General features: G+C 41.3%; 1 protein-coding gene and 3 non-coding genes across 13 annotated transcripts in view; all 4 read left to right on the forward strand.

Moving 5' to 3' along the window:
- Positions 1–16,171, forward strand: part of STAU1 (staufen double-stranded RNA binding protein 1) — a 48,517-nt gene extending 32,346 nt beyond the window's left edge. For 6 of the 10 annotated variants that reach the window (XR_003253640.1, XM_026066087.1, XM_026066667.1 and 3 more), the window contains 8 exons: positions 297–2,404; positions 8,749–8,826; positions 11,394–11,514; positions 12,329–12,451; positions 12,783–12,918; positions 13,541–13,668; positions 14,053–14,169; positions 15,543–16,166. Coding sequence is in view for 8 of the 10 variants with exons in the window: in XM_026066087.1 (XP_025921872.1) it covers positions 297–384 (88 nt within the window). In the remaining 2 variants the exon portion in view is untranslated. Of the gene's footprint in view, positions 1–296; positions 2,405–8,748; positions 8,827–10,170; positions 10,406–11,393; positions 11,515–11,795; positions 11,819–12,328; positions 12,452–12,782; positions 12,919–13,540; positions 13,669–14,052; positions 14,170–15,542 lie in introns of those variants that run through there. The other 4 variants (XM_026065917.1, XM_026065999.1, XM_026066167.1 and 1 more) reach the window with 4 other exon arrangements.
- LOC112962107 lies at positions 12,172–12,263 on the forward strand. Its single transcript, XR_003252204.1, has one exon. It is a non-coding gene; the product is annotated as a small nucleolar SNORD12/SNORD106 (small nucleolar RNA).
- Positions 13,384–13,475, forward strand: LOC112962103. Its single transcript, XR_003252202.1, has one exon. It is a non-coding gene; the product is annotated as a small nucleolar SNORD12/SNORD106 (small nucleolar RNA).
- Positions 14,463–14,555, forward strand: LOC112962109. Its single transcript, XR_003252205.1, has one exon. It is a non-coding gene; the product is annotated as a small nucleolar SNORD12/SNORD106 (small nucleolar RNA).
- Positions 16,172–18,717: the final 2,546 nt, after the last annotated feature.

Here is an 18,717-nt window from a genome sequence, read left to right on the forward strand (position 1 = left end):
TTCTAGAAATCTTCTGTGTGTAAATAGTAAACAATGTATAAGTTTCACAGCTTCCTTTCAGCACAACAAACACGGAAGGTTTGCAAATTATTCCCTTCGAGAAAAAAACCCAAACTGTTGTTACATAATAAGCTACCAAAATGGTGAAGTTAGCAAAGTGCTAATTAAAAAAAAAAATAAAGTTATAAGTAAATAAATTGTAATATATGCATCAAATCCTGTGTCAGGTTTAGAAGCTTCTTGTTGGTGAAAATTGTGTTTTATCTTCTAAGTAACAAGTGTTTTCTCATTTGTAGATGTGTGAAACAAGAAATGGAAAGTGACCCTCTTCTCAAACCGGCTAACTCAAACACTTTGGGACAAACACTGGACAGCACTGCCTAAAAAGGCTTTTGACTGGACCCAAACGTGAAAGCACCAGAGAAAATCAAATGCTTCCTATTAATGTAACCTAACTGTTTTAGAGTGCTACAGTCTTTACAACCTACTGTAGTGTCTAAATCATAACCGTTGCTTTTTCTTCAAACAGTGATAAATTTTTAGTTTCATTATGTTGTTTTGATTGAAATGACACTATAAATTTTTCATTTAAAAGTTTCTTAATTGTATCTAGAACAATAGCACAGTTTAGAAACTTTGTCTTCTGAGACTGACATGTTATCTGTGAACTAACTTGGGAAGATCATATCCATGTATGTGGTTATTTTGTTTTTATTGAAATAGCAAAGTTTCACTGGAAACAAATTGTGTGCCCACCATTTTAAAAAGTCCAATATTTCCACAAACCTAGCTTAATTCTCCAACGGTTGAATGAATTAAAACACTTTAGGAATTTTAAACTTTGTTTGATCATTTTTGGTTAATTTCTAGTTTTCTTGAGTGGGGGTAGGGGAACTTGAATGCAACATGAATTAAAATGATCTCTGATCTATGTTTTAAGGATTGTGTGTATAGCTGGCACACAGCTCACTACATTACAGGATATGATCTCAATGTAGTGCATATAAAACTGCAGATTGATTTTCCTTGAGTGCTTTATACTGTTTAATTACATCTCCATGTAGGGCTGAAAAAAATTACCTATGTTTATATATAAACTGTGTTGCTTTTGATGTTGTGTTATTGTGCACTGAACTGTGCGCAATAAAGTTTTTTGCATATGGTCCAGGTAAAGCACGATAGCCTTGCAAGTTAAGTACTGCTTCAGTTCATTGTTTACGCTGGAATTTTTTCTCCCCATGGAATGTAAGTAAAACGTAGTGTTTGTCACCAATAAATGGTAATACTAAATTTTTTGGGTTAATTTATTCTTGTATGCCACTACAGGGGCTGCTTTTTTTATAGGATTTGAAATGCTTGTGATATAGTATGGGCAGTATTGTAAAGCTATGGAGTAACTGTAATGTGGAGGATGTGACAAACTGGCAAGGTCAAGGAAATTCAAAAGTAACGTGGGTTCACTTTGTTATTTGTGCCACAATGTGTTAGTGCAACTGTATTAATGGGAGCTTAAACTAAAGTTACAATTATGAAAAGAAACCTGGCGCAACAGGTTGGAGCAATTTCAGAGTTTAAGTCTCTACTTTTAAGTTTCCTTGTTTGCTTGTAATTTGAGTCATAACCTTGCCTTGCACTTAGTAATTTTTTGGGGTAGTACTTTAAAAAGGAAACAAAACTTTCCCTCTAGCAACAAAAACTGGCACCGTAGACTGGCACATGACAGTGTATCATTTGGATGTGAACTACCTTAAATGTGTATTTAACTGGTTACCTATAGCAGCACTTCCTAAACAACTATTTGTAGTGTGTGCAGTAATTGCTATAGAAAGCAATTACAGCACATACTGTCTCTCAAAGCTAAATGTCTCGGCCTTTTTATTCACGTTAGCAAAAGCAATTGGGCGACACTAACTACATACCAAATTTTATTGAATCAAGTTGGTTTTGATCATTAAAGGGTAAAAAACATTGTAAAGGTTTTTTTTACATTTGTAGAACTAAAATGCTGTACACTTAAAAATTAAAAGAAACTTGCTAGGCTGAGGCTTTGTATTGCAAATTCTTACAACTTAGAAACTACTTAGCGAACAATTTATATTGGAAAACACATAACTTATAGTGGTGTAAATGGTCTCCCTAAGTTTATCTGCTGCAACTTAATAGTTTTCTCTTTGGGTGGGACAAGAATCTATTTTTCTGGTTATTTTGCAGCATTTATTTGTTGATGATGCTATGTTTCGTATGAACCTTAATTAAGGTAGTTTACCATAGATACCTGTATGTTTTAATACTGTTAAATGCATCCGTCATCTTAGAGATGCTATTTAAGAGAAGGTTCCTGTGTCAAAGACCCTGTAATCTGAGCCAGATGATGGAAGACTTCAGATCACTACGTGGATTCTAGGTGAGCCAAAGTGTGTTCCAAAGAAAAATGTTTTTCACATAGCACTACAGTCACTTGGCTTTTTACATTGTCTTCTGTATGCTTGATGCAGCAAAGGCTGGGAGGAATGATTACATATAATATGTAATCCTAAAGTTTTATATGATGCTTTTGTTCAGCAGATATTAAAAAAAAATTCAAACAAAGAAGTCAAAGAGGTGAGGTGTCTTGCAGACAGCACTTGCCTAATACTCAGAAATGTATGCTTTATACCAGTACTAGCCTCCTAGATTACTGAAGTCATGGCATTTCACCTTTGTGCCTCTGTTTGCCCACATTTGCCTTCTTTGTAGAACACTTTAGTTCTTGGATCTTAAGAAACCTTTTTGGGTGCCAGTGAGCGAGCTGGCGCTTATGAATGTGATTTGCAGCCTTTATTAGTTTGGACATAATGCCACTCTGCAAGTCTTACCTTTCAGCAATGAGCCTGTTATAAACAAACCAAGTATAAGTTTTGTTCCAAAATGACTTTCTTGTATTCAAATCTTAATTGGTTAGGGTCATTTTCCCACAAGCAGATTTTTGACAAACATTTTTTCTCCCCATTAGCTTATTTGACTCTGCTTAATTTAACACAAGCATTTTAAAAAATTAATGCATTTTTGTACATTTCTCTGAAAGTGTTTGGCAGTATGACACTACTAATTTCAGTGCCCAAGAATCTGATGTAGATTCAGTAAATTATAAAATTTTGCACTTAAAATATCTTTCAGTTCAGCCACAGAGAACTTCCCTTTAAAATTTTCACTTTCAAATAGAAGGAAAACAAAATGTTTTGCCTGACACAACAGTCACATAAATATTATGCTAACAACAACTGAGATAATGATCTTGATTCTTTTCAGATTTTACTACAAGTTATTATTCCAGCCTCTTAAATCATATAGCCACTGTTCTGCAAGTGGGGCTGCCTTTAAGCCACTGCTTCAAAGTGTGGAGGAAGGAGGTCTGGTCCTAAGGGGCTTCCAGTAATGCTTTAGTAACTTGTAACTGAGGGTGATACCTGAAGAGGCAGATCACTGGGTGACAGAAAATGTGATAGGCAGAATAGGCTTGTTACTGAATTTCAGTCCGTGTTATAAAAGCAGTAATGCGCAAAACCTCTAAATAGGCAACTAACTATTAAACAAGCAGACAATATTTGGTGCTCAGATAACACCCTAGGTAAACGTTAAGCAGGCAGTCCACAGAGTGAACAAAGAGGCAATCAAATATGGGGTACAGTGGTGATTCGTGCTCATTTGCACCTCTTGTAGTGCCTGTCCGTTCCACCTCCAAAAGCCAATGCAGAGCATAAAAGCTCAGAAGTTGCCAAGAATTTCAGAAACCAGACTTTGGAATTATTTTGTGTTTATTTTCCAGTAATTCAGCTTGTCAGTAGGGTCAGCGGAGATCAGACAGCATAGCTAATATTTTTTTCCTTCACCAAAGAAAACGTTCTACTTGCTTGTACTCTTCCACATGTCTAAACTTTGACAGACTTCAGGCATCGGGTCTTTATTTTTTGGTAGCAGCAAGAAAGCACTCATTACTGCTTTTTAAAATTTCAAAGCCTTAAGACAATGTCTAAATTCTAGTTGCTTTCATTTGCACTGCTTTCCTTTGTGCCTTTTCTTAGAAGTATGTAGCTGCATTTATTTGTGGCTTTTGTCAAAAGAATGATATTGTGGCACTATTCCTTTGAAGAGGTGCAGTCAAACGTCTCATGCTCCAGTGCTCTATATAAGAACTTGAACGGTGGCTTAGTAGATGTGCTACAAGACATAAAGAAAAAGGGGAATAATGGTAATTGGTCAGGGAATTTTTTTGAGCAGAATATTTTATTTGTTAGGAAATCCTGGCTCCCAAAGACAGTGATAAGAATCTCATGGCTTTTCATGATCTCCATCCTGAAACTAAGAATGATGGATCCTGAAGAAGAGAAGGACTTGTACAAAATTTATTTTTGAGAATACTGACCTGTAGGATGGCTAAAATGTGCCTACAAAATGAGAAGTAGTCTGGATTCACTCTGATACCTGGTTGTTCCATGATATTAAAATTCATTCCCATACCTTCAATTGCTTTTTGAAATGGAATTTTGTTTTGCAGTCAGCCCTAGCTGTAACTACAGTGCTATTGCTGAAGCTCTTATGCTGGCTCACCCTGTGCCAAATAGACTCTTTTTTTTTTTTTTTTTTTTTTTTTTTTTTTTTTTTTTTAAGACTAAACAGCTGGTAGGTATTTCCTTAGGATTATCCTATCTGAAAGGACTCAGTGGGGGAATCTGTACTCAGTGGGGTGGTTATTCATGTTCTTAATTCTCTGGCCAAATTTTAGTAATATCAGAGCTAAATGTAGCTATACTTGGAGTTCAGCTGCAATTTTTTCACCATTATGTAAGGCATCAAACCAAAATTCTGTTCTAACCTACTGATCAAAGTTAAAAATAGAACTTTTATTCTGTCCTAATGTATAAAGACAAATGGTGGAGGTTCCAGAAGTGCCTAACTCCAGCAAGGGACAGGATGTGTACGTACCACTCCACTAATCTTGTTTTGTGAAACAACTGCTAATGGTTCAGTGCTTTTATTTCGAAAGTCTGCAGATAAAAACCAACAGAACAAGTGTGAATCAATGGAATATCTTCCTTAAGGGCTGCTGATCTTATTCAGATGAATTCTCCATTTACATTTAGATGAAGAAATGCTGTTCCAGAGGTTGTTACCAATCTGAAAATACTCAGCTTCATCTCTGTGACTGACATGTTGTATTGCTTCCCCTTATCTGCTGATCAGATACATACACTTACTAATACCCAGGAACTTGTGAGCAAGAACCTGAACATCCCATGGAAGGAGTTTGGGGGTAAAAAAAAGTTTAAGTTGTTGAAGCAAATTAAAATACCTAGATTATCCATTTGATCTCTGAATTGGAACTGAATAAAGACATACTGATAGTGAATAATACTTATCCAAGAATATATTCCCTAACAAAAGGAATGATTTTATATACCACTAGCAGTATCCTAACATAACAAATTGTATTTGATCAGAAATGGAAAAATTGTAAGTTTTTAAACTACAAGCATTCTCCCCCTTCCAATTTCCCAGTATTTTTTTGCATCCTGCTAATAGATGATGTTTTATATCTTGAATGTCCTGTGTTAATGATGCAGAAAATATCCTTCACAGAGTATGCTTTCAATACTTTCATCCTATGCTAGCATTCTTCCATTATCTTTGCTATTTCCAACCAGAAGATATAGTGTCTTTTATGTTTAAAAGCTTTTTTAGCAGAAGGAAGATTAGTGTTCCATAAGGAGGTGATCCCAGTCCTCTGTTAAGGGACAAAACCTCTGATATGCTTTGTGTCAAAGTCTAAATGCAAAAGCCATTTGGGGACACCTGGGCATCTGTACAGACACTAATCCCTACTTCCCCCATTTTAACATGGGTGAAATCTCCCAAGCTGTTGTACTTACCGTTTTAAAACTGCAGCAAAGTACACCATTGTAGGCATATGTATTGTGGTCTGACTGCTAAGTATTGCTTTCATTGCTGCTTTCACACAGCAGCTTGATTTTAATGGGGAGAAGACCATATTTATCTCTTGCCTCAAAAAAACAATTGGAAAAGGTATCACTGAAAAAAGCAAACCCATCAGTAGTTTGTGGTAAATGAGATTCAATATAACTGAAACTGCCACTGTATTTGCATAAAAAGTCTGTCAATGTTTCCCTTTAAAGCTTGCTAATACGTAAGCTCCTGTGTATCTACTTAGATGTTCAGCCACCAAATTATTTAATTACTAAAGTGGATAAAAACCTGAACAAAATGTGCTACTTCAAACTCACAAGGGCTAAATGCATTTAAATAATTGGCTCTTCTAACAATAATGGGGTTGTGCTTTTTCATGTACTACACTAACTTCAAAGATAACTTGTTTTTGGTGAGTGTTTTAACTTTTTGTACTTTCATGTACTAAAGGGCTGATTTAGAAATTCAATGCTGATTTGTATTTAAAAGAAGAAAGGGTTATTTAAGAGCTTTTGCTCTCTAACTCCTCCCTGTTCTACCCCATTCTACTGGTCCATAATAGCATCTTAGGGAAGATGTACCTGGATTAAATTGGTACTTAAACTGGGCCAATGCAGATTTGTTGTCATTCAGCAAACAGCTGGATGTAACTGCATTGATTTTAATGGCCTGTTTCTCAACCAGCTCACTGCACAAGTTTGTCAGATTCTTCCTAGATCAGGGCATTTCTTCAAGGTGAAGTAACAAGGATGGCTGGTTGTGTCTGTGTGAGTGGATTAAAAATTTTTTTTTACTGAGTCTATATCCTGTTAACACACTGGATTCAGTAAGAGAGGGCCACACCAGGGTGGTCTTCAAACCATTGACATGTTTGGCTTTCAGCTCAGGGCTAGGAGCTTCATGGAATCCAACAGCAGCAAACTTACTTGCATGGTAATTCTGCTGAAGGAAACAGGCATTATCTTGTAATAAAAAAATAGACTAATGCCTATTCCAAATTTCCAAGGGGAGAATGGCTATCAGCTAAGTCAATTGAAGACTAGATTTCTCTGTTGAACTGAAGCACTTCCCAGTGTGTAAGTTGAAAAAGAAGTCTTGTAATGTGTTTGAATTCCTACACATTCTCTTTAAACACTGCAGTTGAAGTTTGTCCCATATAAGTGGACTAACAGAGTCAGTTATTTTCGCAAGATAAAAATATTTACACCCTTATCTAAAGTCCTTTTTAAGTTACCACCATACTAGTCCATAATCTCCTTTGTCTTTCTGCTCCATCTCTTCCTGATTGAGCAGTATCTTTCATCACCAATACCTATGTAAATTCATTTGCCAGTAATCTAAGGGAGTAACCTGTCAAATGCCCATCAGAGTCAAATGTTCCCTTCTTCCTCCAAATATGTTTTTTGTAGAGTTTAGTCAATTTTTCAAAATTTTCTCTGGGGTCATGCAGCATTAGAAATTGCTGTGTTCTATGTGCAAAGCTGTAAAAAGGCAGTTGCTGGTCTAACAGGCATTTTCTGTGTCTCCCTTTTAAATGATTTCTCTGAACTTGGAAAAACTGTAAAATATTTTGATCCATTTTAAGGCTAACCCTGAATAGATGCATTAAATCACTGAAGGACACAGTTCCACGAGGTGGAACATTCCAACTCATGATGAGACTCCCTGCAATGGTCATACCCTGAAATATTGCAGCATTGAAGATTTGTGGTCATAAGAAAATGAAGGCTTGTATTTCTCTAAGAGTGCTCTGTGACTGGTGATGCATAGCTACTGACCTCTAAATGTGGTGCTGCGAATTGGCCTGAAGTTCCTGCTACAGTCGCAATGTAGCCATGATCCATTTCTCTCATTTTTGAAAGAAAAGCCTTGGTAGTCTGCAGGAACAAAAGAGAGAACTTCATTTACGTGCAAATAAGCCTATTATATTGGTAAATGTGAATACCTCTCCCTAAGGTCTGTTTTACTGAAGCTCAACTGGGTCACTGTCTTCATTTATTTCCAGTCTTAGCTGCAGGCTAAATTCTACCAATAGCAGTTTCTTTCTTGTTGCCCTTTAATCCATTCTGTGGAATTTGTGTTTAGAATTTTCTTATTCCAGAAGATCAGTGTGTATGATTTGACAGATGCTTATAAAGATATTTTTTAACACTCTGTCAGTGTGCTGACTGGTGTATTTTGATTACCATAGCATTCCACAGTGAAATTGCTGACCTGACAGTTCAGAGGAGAGAGCTTTTCATAGTTTCGTCATGCTTTTTTTTTTTTTTGTCTATAAGAAAAGAGTGTTTTATCCTGGAAAATTATAATCCGTACCAGAAATGTCCTGAATATTGGAGTGTTTGGTGCTGGGATTTTAGTTTTGATCATCACATTGGGAAGTCAGAGGTCTCATCTCAAAAGTTTGAATTTGGTTTTTATCTAGTTCTGATTAAAATTAAAAAAAAGTTTAGCCATTGAAGGCTGGCAGGTGAAACATTTAATCATCCCACAGATATTAACAAGGTCTTTTTTGGGCAATTCAGAAGCATTTTTTTTTTCATCATGTTTCCCCTTCCTAGGGCACCTGAGAAAAAGAATGGTTGTATGTTAGTACTCAATGTTGGCATTTAGAAGAAGCTGAAAACATGTCCATGTGAAGGTTTGTATCTAATATAAAAGCATTCTTCAGTTGCTGTGGTACTGTGATAACAATACATGTTACTAGCTGCCTTTTAACCATAATGTTAGCTTTGGCCACTCTTAGCAAGGTTAGACAGTATAACTGGTCCTGCATGGCTCTTCCAGGTGGAGCTGGAATGATATGAGAACAAACACATGGACACGAGACCAGAGAGGCCCAGCGCACTGCTGCCTACTGCTGCGGTGAGTAACACCCTGTGCACAAATTCTGAAAACAGTGCGTAATTGTCTTTCCTAAGATGTGTCTTGTTGGCCAATGTCCTGCTAATTGGCTGTGAAGCAAAGCCTCCACAGACTGGCTGCTCTGGCCAGCAATGCACCATGGAGGTGTTCCCTCAGCATCTGATGGTGAAAAGCAAAGAGAAATGAGGCCTGAGTATGTTTTGACCTTTTGCCATGTGCTGAGGAGCGCTCCTGTGTTTAAAGAGTCTTCCTACGATGAGCCCCAGACTGAGTTAAGGAGTTCATCTAGCCAGCAATTTTCAATGTGGTTCTGCCAAAAGAAAAGTCGGGGAAGTCAGCTAAACTCAATACTAAACTCTGCTGCAGCTATTTAACATCCGAGCCCTTTCCATTTCTCATTTCCTGCCAAGCTAGGGAACACAGATCACATTTATGGTTCCTTTAGAGTTGTGCATGTGACATGAGTTTGCAGTGTAACAAGATTAGTTTTCCTGGTAATCCTCTTAAAATGTCCTTTGATTGTCTTTTCATCTTTTGGTGTTCTGGAACTTGGATTAATGGGATTGAGATTTATTGCACAAGTCCTGTTTGATAAGCTGCTTTCGAGAATTAGTTGCCTACAAACACATTTCATTTAGAAAAAGCATTTTAATGGTAGCTGACTTGCACAGTGGTATGCCAAACATACTGTAATGTCTATGTATGTACATGCACAGCACTATGTATGCTTTTAGGTCCTACAAGATAAGGAAGTGAATAAAACAAGACAGGCTTATTTCACAGTGTCTCATGTAGCTTCTCTATACAGATTTGCAGAAGGACTTGGTTATATGCTTGCAAACTAGTTTACAAATTTGCAATGTCTTCTCTTGTTTTCATCACATTTCAAACACCGTCAACTACCCTGTCACTGATCCTACAGGGCATATTTACCTTGTGAGCAGTTTGGTCCATTTCCCTTTTCACTGAATCCATTTTTACTTAGTAGAAGTCTGATCCCAAAGTAACAGCTGGTTTGCTTTGGCTGTGATGTGACAAGTGGTACAATGCAAACACTTCTTACGACTCAAACGAGTGAGTGACTGAACAAGCTTTGCCTGGTGCCTCAACCTAACTAATGCATTCATGAACAGAGACACTGAGGCACAGAGCAGTTACATGATTTTAACCTATGGAGAGTCTAGTACAGAGCTGGTTGTTGCAGAGCTTAGATTGCTCAATTATTGCGTTTAGCCCAAAAGACCACCCTGCAGATGTAAAACTAATGAATGACCTTCTCTACCTTTTTCTGCCTGTTAAACTGACTCTGTTTCAATCCCCTCTCTTTTGCTGCTCTCACTGCAGTGACAAGAGATCCCACCTTCCTCGGGAAGGGCTGAGGACAGCTGATGGCTGTGGAACAGCTCTGAATCACACAGCGGCACCTCCGGCCACAGCAGCCATCGGCGAGAGGGCAGACACTGTGCTTGGCCAAGCTTTCCAAACAGGAATAGCTGCACGCACGTAGTGAGGATGCTGAGAAATACCTTCAGTGTGTTCCCAAGACTGCCATGGGGCATTCTCAAAGTGTCCCCACTAGGTAGGGATGGCTATTCACATCTCATTTCTAAGGTGAATTTATAGCTATAAAATCACCCCACACCGCAGTGTTTGGCTATACCATTTACAGGCAGCTGCTCTTGTTCAGGATGCGTGCTTTGCTCTCCATTCCTTTCCTCGAAGTTACTCTGTGGCAAAATACTTGATTTGATGTAATTTGCCTGTCTGTGGCCACCACTGTCCCTCTTAATGCTGAGTAAAATACACTTGCTGTTGAGTTTGGGGATCTGGAGAGTTAGGTCCATGGTTAGTGTTTTCCCTGAGCTTTGTTTAGGATCTGTTTGACAATTTAAAAGTAAAAGGAGACAGACCATCTTTCCAGTCTGTTTCTGTGCTTATTGGCAGGAAGCAGTGACAGTCCGTTGTTTTTGAATTAGATGGTTCTATTTTCTAATATTTCATCTTATAAATTTAGCCCTTAATACTTGTCCGATTGAATCAGTGATGTTTTATTTCATTTAGCATCTGATCTCTGAGAATCATTCTTCAGAAGGGAAGATTTAAATTCATATCATACAAGTTTGTGTGCTAACATTTAAAGTAAATTTTCTGTCAGTTAAGTGACGCTTTCAAGTTTTGGGTTGTCAGGATCATTAGCTGCTTCTTTGCATTTGAGTTGGTGAATAAGATGCTGCAGATTTTATTTATGTAAATTTTCAGCATGACCTGGTGAAATGATAAATATGTTGGATAACAAACCTGAGCTAAAATGCGATTAGGTCAGACCTGATTGTGCCACTGTGTTTGCACATGCCTTTGGACAAGTCACTAAACATCTCGGAACCTTGTATTTTCCTTCTAAGAAAAAATAAATCAGAAAACTAAATAAAAAATCATACTTGTCCATCCTGGCCAAGCATTTTAACATGTATCAAGGCTACAAGCCCGAGGTGTGCAATGCGGTCTCCTGATTTAAATCTCTGGAAGTTTCCTGCATTGTGAAATATTTAATTGTGTTAACTCTTCAGTTATCGCAGAGTGAGTCAGTGCCCCCCAAGCCTGGCGCTAACGCTGCTGCTAAACCCTGAACAACAGAAAGGGAGACCTGCTGCCACATGGCCCAACCGCCAATCAGCCTGAGACCGCGAGGTGAGTGAATTAGGAGCATCTCCTCCTCTTCTTGTCTGAATTTACTTTCTTGAAATGTATTTTCCTGAAACTGGCCAGAACAGTTGTTTTGGGGGACATGCTGCAAGCAGGAGCCTCTGTTTGGTGAGGGCGGTGGGGGGGGGGGGGCGGCAGGCTTGGGGCCAACATGGCGCCGGCTCCCGCCTCCGCGCGGCGGGGGGCGGGGCGGCTCGGACCGGATCGGGGCGGATCGGGGCAGGCCGCGCCGTCCCTATAAAGCGCGTTGCGCGAGGCCGCTACGGCCTCTTGCTCCGGCGCGGCTGAGGTGAGTGTGGCTGTGGTGAGGGGGGTCTGGTGAGGGGTTTTTCCGTTCTGCCTGGGCTGGCGGTTCCCCCGCGCCGGGCGGGCTCCTGGCGGCGCTTCCCGCTGCCGCCTGCCCCCGCGGAGCGGAGCGGCCCCGCCAGAGCGCCCGGGCCGGCGCGCCGCCGCCCCGCCTCGGGTGGCYCATCTTTAAGTGCTTGTTTCTCGAGCTTTCCGCCCCTGCGGCGGCTCTTGGGCCGCCCAGCTCCTCGGGGGGAAGCGTTTGCGTGGGCTCGCTCGGTCCGCGGGGGTCTGCCCTGCCGCGCGGGGGGCGGGCGGGCGGGCGCCCCGGGAGCAGCCCTCACCTGGTGGTGAGCCGCTGGTGTACGTGATGACCGAACTTTTTTCCCCATCAGAGCGACAGTGTTGATTTCTCACCACTCTAGCCAGATCCTGTCTGATGCACCAGCAGAGAAGTGCTGCTGTGTCCTGTGCCCGCGCAAGGCTCRGTGCTGATTGTTCCCTTTGCTTTTAGTCCCAGGCTTCTGCAAAGAGAGCCGCGGTCTCAGGCCTGCTGGGGAACTGATGTGAAGGCTGTAACAGACTGGAATCGGTCCTGGTGGCTCCACCATGGTTGAGCCGCTGGCAGAGGGGATTGGTAAGTCTTTAAGCTGTGCTAAACACTAGTGAAACAAGTATTTTTGCAAGGGGGTTGCTTTAAAATGCTTTGTCAAGTTAATCTCTCTGGAGACTTGACTGTGATGTACAGATTTGAGCATTAATCTAAATATCGTGGGGCTCCTGCACAGAGGTTTCCTAAAGCAGAAGCATCACCACAGGACACTCTGATATGTGTCCCTCCTTGTTCCAGGGTGTCCGAGGGGCAGGTGAAGCCAGTGAACGGGGACCAGCATGGCAAGGAATGGGCACCCTGCACTGGGGCAGGATGGCGGAGTTACAGCTCTGTGTCCTGCTTGTGTCCCTGGCAGGTGCCACGTGTTCAGAAGGCTCAGGACAAGGCTGTGCGGCGTGGAGACACGTGGGTGATCTGCTGTTCAGGGCAGCTTCCCCAGCATGGGTTGGGAGCCAGCCTGGCTGAGGTAGATCCCTTTGGAAGAGGCACTGGTGAGTTACGGAGTTTGTGCTCTGCCCCTTGCTGGCAGATATGTGGTAGTGTTCACAGGGGAAGCCACGTGTGTTCATGGCCTAGCAATTTCCTCTGCATGGGGTCTGGTAGCTGTATGGAATTTACTGCTGCATATGGTACTTTTCTTACACAGTGGAGACGCAAACTTCACATGGCTATAAAGGCTGGACCTACAAAAGCACATAAGTTGACATACCTGGATGCTTCTTCCTTGCTTGTTGTCTCAGTAGTCTCTTGCTCTGCCCCAGGTGGCCCATCTTTAAGTGCTTGTTTCTCTAGCATTTTGCAAGGTTTTCCGCTCTCCCGTGTGCCTGTTTAGCTGGCCAGCTCTTTGGGGGAAGCGTTTGCATGAGTTCACTTGGTCCACATGCATCTGCTGCATGGAGAATGAGCGTGTGTCATGACCACCATGGGTGTGCAGCCATGTAAATTAGTGGTGACTTGCTGGTGTATGTGATGACCAAACTTTTTTCCCCATCAGAGCGACAGTGTTGATTTCTCACCACTCTAGCCAGATCCTGTCTGATGCACCAGCAGAGAAGTGCTGCTGTGTCCTGTGCCCGCGCAAGGCTCAGTGCTGATTGTTCCCTTTGCTTTTAGTCCCAGGCTTCTGCAAAGAGAGCCGCGGTCTCAGGCCTGCTGGGGAACTGATGTGAAGGCTGTAACAGACTGGAATTGGTCCTGGTGGCTCCACCATGCTTGAGCTGCTGGCAGAGGAGAGGGGATTGGTAAGTCTTTAAGCTAACTGTTGTTCGCTAGTTTTGCAAAAGCTTTTTTCTTTTTTTTTTAATTGTGGKTTTTTTTTAAGAGGGTTGCTTCTGAAATGCTTTGTCAGGTTATTCTCACTAGAGACTTGACTGTGATGTGTAGATTTGAGCATTAGCCTGATTATTATACAGAGATATTGCAGCAGGGGCCCTTCATGCCTTGTGTTGTTCCTGTTCCATGGTGTCTAAGATGGCAGGTGAGGCTAGTGAACAGGGAGCAGCATTGCAAGCAAATAGCAACCTGGAACCAGTGGTGGTCTCTTGAAGAGACTTGCTTAGGTGTATACAAAATATTTTTTGAGTTTTGGCATTTGCCATCACTTTCCTTTATCGTCTTTCCTGCAGGGAGTAATGCCTTATCAGTAGTTACGGGCATGAAGATTTTTCAGAAGTACAGGCATACCTTGGAGATATTGCAGGTTCAGTTCCAGACCACCATCATAAAGCGAATATCACAATAAGGTGAGTCACAAGAATTGTTTGGTTTCCCAGTGCGTATAAAAGTTATGTTTACACTATACTGTAGTCTATTAAGTGTGCAATAGCATTATGTCTAAAAAAACAATGTTTAAAATGTGACACAGATGCAAAGTGAGCACATGCTGTTGGAAAAATGACGCCGATAGACTTGCTCGATGCAGGGTTGCCACAAACCTTCAATTAGTTTAAAAAAAAAAAAAAGCAATATCTGCGAAGCGCAATAAAGTGAGGTATGCCTATAATTGACTGTCTTTAAGCTGAAGAGCAACTGTTATTCTGTGGTACATGATGACTTCAGACTTTTTTCCCCATCAGATCGACAATGCTGATGCAAACTTGTGTTTAGCCAGACTGTCTGATTCCACAGATGCAGGATGCTGCTTCTCAGTTCCTTATGTGGCTGTGTATTAAGACTACATGCCCATGCACCTGTATGTTTAGGGAAATTACACATATGCTGCCTGCTTTGAAGGCAGGCAGCACTGGAGGGTGCTGTCTGCACGTATCCAAGTAACACTGATTGTGTAACACTGACATGCATAAAAGATTTGTGGATCAAAAGTGAAAGAATTCTTGCTTTCAGGAAATCTCAAGTAACAGAAGTGGCTGAGAGCTCAGACATGCTTCAATTAACTGTAACTTAAGTGGCATAAGCATAGCTTGTTTGTTTCCCCGCCACCCCACTTCATAAGCATTAAAATGAGGTACTGTTACAGAGTCAGGAGGCTTTCATTCCCCCCCCCCCTTTTATAGTGAGTGAGAGCTTTTCAAGTTTCTCTGTGCCTGGGAGAAGTGTGGAAGTCAAGTTTCAAAAGATGCTCTTATATTTGAGAGGGATGGAGGGTTTTTTTGTTGTTTTTTAAACAAAGGATCAACTTTAGCTTCTTCTGAAAAGTAGGCTGTTTGATTAGGACTGATGTTGCAAATGCTCTATAAAATGTGTTTTATAGAACTTTGTGTCATTGGATGACCAACTACTGTTACTGGTTCCATTCATTTGGAGCCTGGTCTTGCTGTTCAGGTATCTGATGTGCAGTTATCACAGCTCTAAGGAGACTGAAGTCTCCTTGGTAATTTATATTTGTGAAGAACATAAATGGGACCCTTTCATGTGGTACACTTGAACTCAAAAGGAGTATGAGTGGTCTGTGTACTTTTATCAAGTACTATTCTAAAAGGTCCCAAAATACAGTTCTAAGTATGCTCTCTTTGGGGAGTGTGTGTCATTGCAGGAGTTCTTGGGGTGTCTGCAGAACAACTCTAAGCATCTAATAGAGTTCGGGAGGTTTCGGAAGCTTTATAGTTGTGCTGTTTGAGGCAGTGAACTGACAAAATCTTGGCTTTTTTCTTGACAGGTTCAGATTTGTCAGAAGCTGTCCCAGGACCTGCTGTGATCTCAGTGTGCTAGTGGGAAGCTGTCTCCTGCTAATGATGCCCCTCTCTGTTGCTACTGTCTGTTATCACTTGTCCAAGCCACAACATCCACATCACCCTGCAACAGCTCTTTGGTCTTTTCTCAGAGTTAGCAGGGAGTGATAAATTGGTGTCCTGACAACTCACAGATGAAGGGTGGTGTGTGGTTTTTTTCTTTTCTTTTTCCTTCCTCAGTTTGAGGCATTTAATTGTAATGGATTCTGGAACTTGCTGCAAGTTTAATATAATCTGGTGCTTTTGCCTGCAAGGGCTGCACTTGCCACTTGATAGTTAATGTTACCTTGCTGCTGTCATTAAAAGTATAGAAGTCTCACCTTAGAAAGGGGTTGTCATGTACGGGAGGATGGCCTTGTGTTTAAGGCCAGCCCTTCTTTTCCAAGAGTGAGGTTTCAAATCTTGGCTATACCCTGTTACTCAGTAAGCTTCAGTAATCTGTCGTTGTCTGCCTGTAATATGGGGAAGGGACCTCATGAATGCTGCAGTGCAGTCTGGGTTTCTGTACTGTTTAGAGCTTACTATTTAATAAAAATCTGAGTATTGGATGAGTTCAGCTTGTGGGTGCAATTCTCTCTTTCCACATTTCAAACAGCCAATTTCTAGATGTCCTAATCTTTATTTTTGGAGTTTGATGGCAGCAGTGCTTCTAAGTAGTGACCACTTACATGGAACTGTCTGCTGCACCAAGCTTAAAAAAAAAAAAAGGTGGGAGGAGCATGGTCTTATGGCAGTATAGCTAATCTTTGCATGACCTGCGGTAAAAGGACTTAGCTAAGGCTTGTGGCTGCTGGTCTGCCCCAGGAAAAAACATTAGGGCACCCTTTTCTGCTGGGTGCTAAAGATAAACAGGTTTGCATTCTGGACCAAAGGGAGAGGCTTGGTCTGGACTTTGGCTCTGTTGTCATGGCAGGGGCTGTCCCTTTTTCCCTTAGATCCTGGATGGGAAGCAGCTGGTGTGGTACATAAAATCATTCATTGAGGATTTTTGCTGACCTGGTAAAAATGGGAATTGGCAATGCCCCCAGGTAAGTAACTGTGGCTCTGCAAATTCTTCATGCAGGAGCTCTAGAGAAAGGTGATGGTGATCTAGGAAAAGAAGCTGATGTCAGGGCTGCTGTTGAGGATTAGGACATTTTCATCACGTGCGATTTGGTCAGCTATCAGGAATGACTGCTTCTGGCTAGAAGGACTGTTCTAGTGACAGATGTTCATTCAGATCCTGCAGCCTTCCTATGGATGCTGTTTTACTGCCTCTAGCAGCTCTCCAGTATGTACACATCTGGTCTCATGGGAACAGAAAATCGATCTGTACTGTGTGACATCTGCATTATCATAGAGGGGTTGAATAGTGGTGAGTCTATTCTGCAAGGAGGGAGAAGGCATTCTCCATCTGCTGTGCCTGCTAGCCTGGCAGTCAGGAGTGGTGTCTGCATGGTGCATAGTCAAAAAGGCCTTGACAGATGTCTCGTGCAGGTCCTAGTCTGGTAGGATTTGTACACCCTGCTAGCAATGCAAATGAAGTAAATATCCCCTTCAGTTCAAGCTGACATGAAGAATTCAGATATATGTTATCCTGCAGTGTCTAAAACAGCAGGTTCAGATTTAAACCCCAGGCCTAATGATGAAAGTAGTTGTTCCTCATGTACTACTGTTGGGAAGTCATGCAGCAGGTGTGTCCATTAGGAATGGGGTTTAAAACCAGTTCTCCTGCAGCCTCATTAGGTTCCTGAGGAGCAGGGCCACCTGGCAGCTGTTGAAAGTTAATGTGTTGCTACTTCTGGGCCTGTGGAAGCCTGGTCATACCTACTAAACACTGAGTGGCTGTTGCCTGAAAGCAGCTGGGTACACATGCGTTAGGGCTGTTGTGAGCTAGCTAGCCCAATGGCCCCAATTACTCTTGCTTAAGTAGTTGAGGGGCAAATGCAAGGAGCAGGTAATGGGCTGAGGAAATATTTAAGGAATGATTTCCTGCAGCATTTGAAGTATAGCTGTGTTATTTTTAGTGCCTGGTAGCAACAACCTAATTAATACTCTAATGGATTGGAAATTATTTATGGCAAGTACAAGTTTGTAGGGCATTTCTGCTATTTAAAACCATAAATAACAATTTCTCTGGTTATGGGAGGGAATTTGGAGCTGAGCTGGTGGTGGCCTTTGGCATGTATGTTTAGCAGTGGTGGAAAATTAGCTATTAATCAGCATTTAAAGCAATCTTCCAGTAAACAGTAGAGTGTGTGTTGCTTTTTTGTTGTTTTTTTCATTTAACACAAAGCAGTATGGTCTCTGGAAATAGAACGTATTGATGAGGGATCAGAACTGCTGCTAATATAATTACTTTAATATGAGCATATCTAACAGAAAGCATCCTTTAGATTAGGGATTGAAGGCTGTCAGCTGCCCAGTGGGAGCTGTGAGGGCAGACTTAAATGGAATTTATTTGTGTGTTTCCTTATTTCTCTCCAAGAGATGTTCAGGTCAGGATTCAAGCACTACTGTTACTGCACATACAGATGGACAACAAAACTGTCTGAAGATAACTGACCCACTGTAGGCAACTCATGAATGTTCTTGAATCTGACTGCAGGGAATAGTGAGCTGGAGGAGCTGCATGCCACGGGAACTGAATCCAGAGGTTTGCTCTGACCAGGGAGCTGTAGGGGGTGATCAGTGTGTGTGTGTTTTCTAAGGCTTATTAAGGGCCGGGTGGGGATTTCTCCCTCAAACTGTTCCTTTGTTTGAGTTACTGTGTGTATTTATATAGTCATCACTCCTTTGTATTCCTATACTTGTATACTTTCACCTTATTGCTACAGCACTGTGTTGTAATAAATAAACCTTTGGATCAGTGATTGTTGGCATATCTGACAAGAAGTCTGACAAGTCAGAGAAAGTAACATGAAAGTAAATCTGAACTTGTCAGAGGATTCTATTTAGGTGGTTAGAGCTGGAGGAGGATTTCTGTACTGACAGACTTCTGTTTTAAAGTTTTGATTCTGCTGGAGTTCCTGGTATGCCTGCAAACCACTAGGCACCTTAGGTGTGGCTTGATTATTCATCTGCTTCCATGATGATGCTTCTGGAACTAGCTTGGATGTAGAT

This window comes from Apteryx rowi, unplaced genomic scaffold (genome assembly GCF_003343035.1).
Source record: "Apteryx rowi isolate R43461 unplaced genomic scaffold, aptRow1 scaffold_0, whole genome shotgun sequence".
NCBI classification, from domain to species: domain Eukaryota; kingdom Metazoa; phylum Chordata; class Aves; order Apterygiformes; family Apterygidae; genus Apteryx; species Apteryx rowi.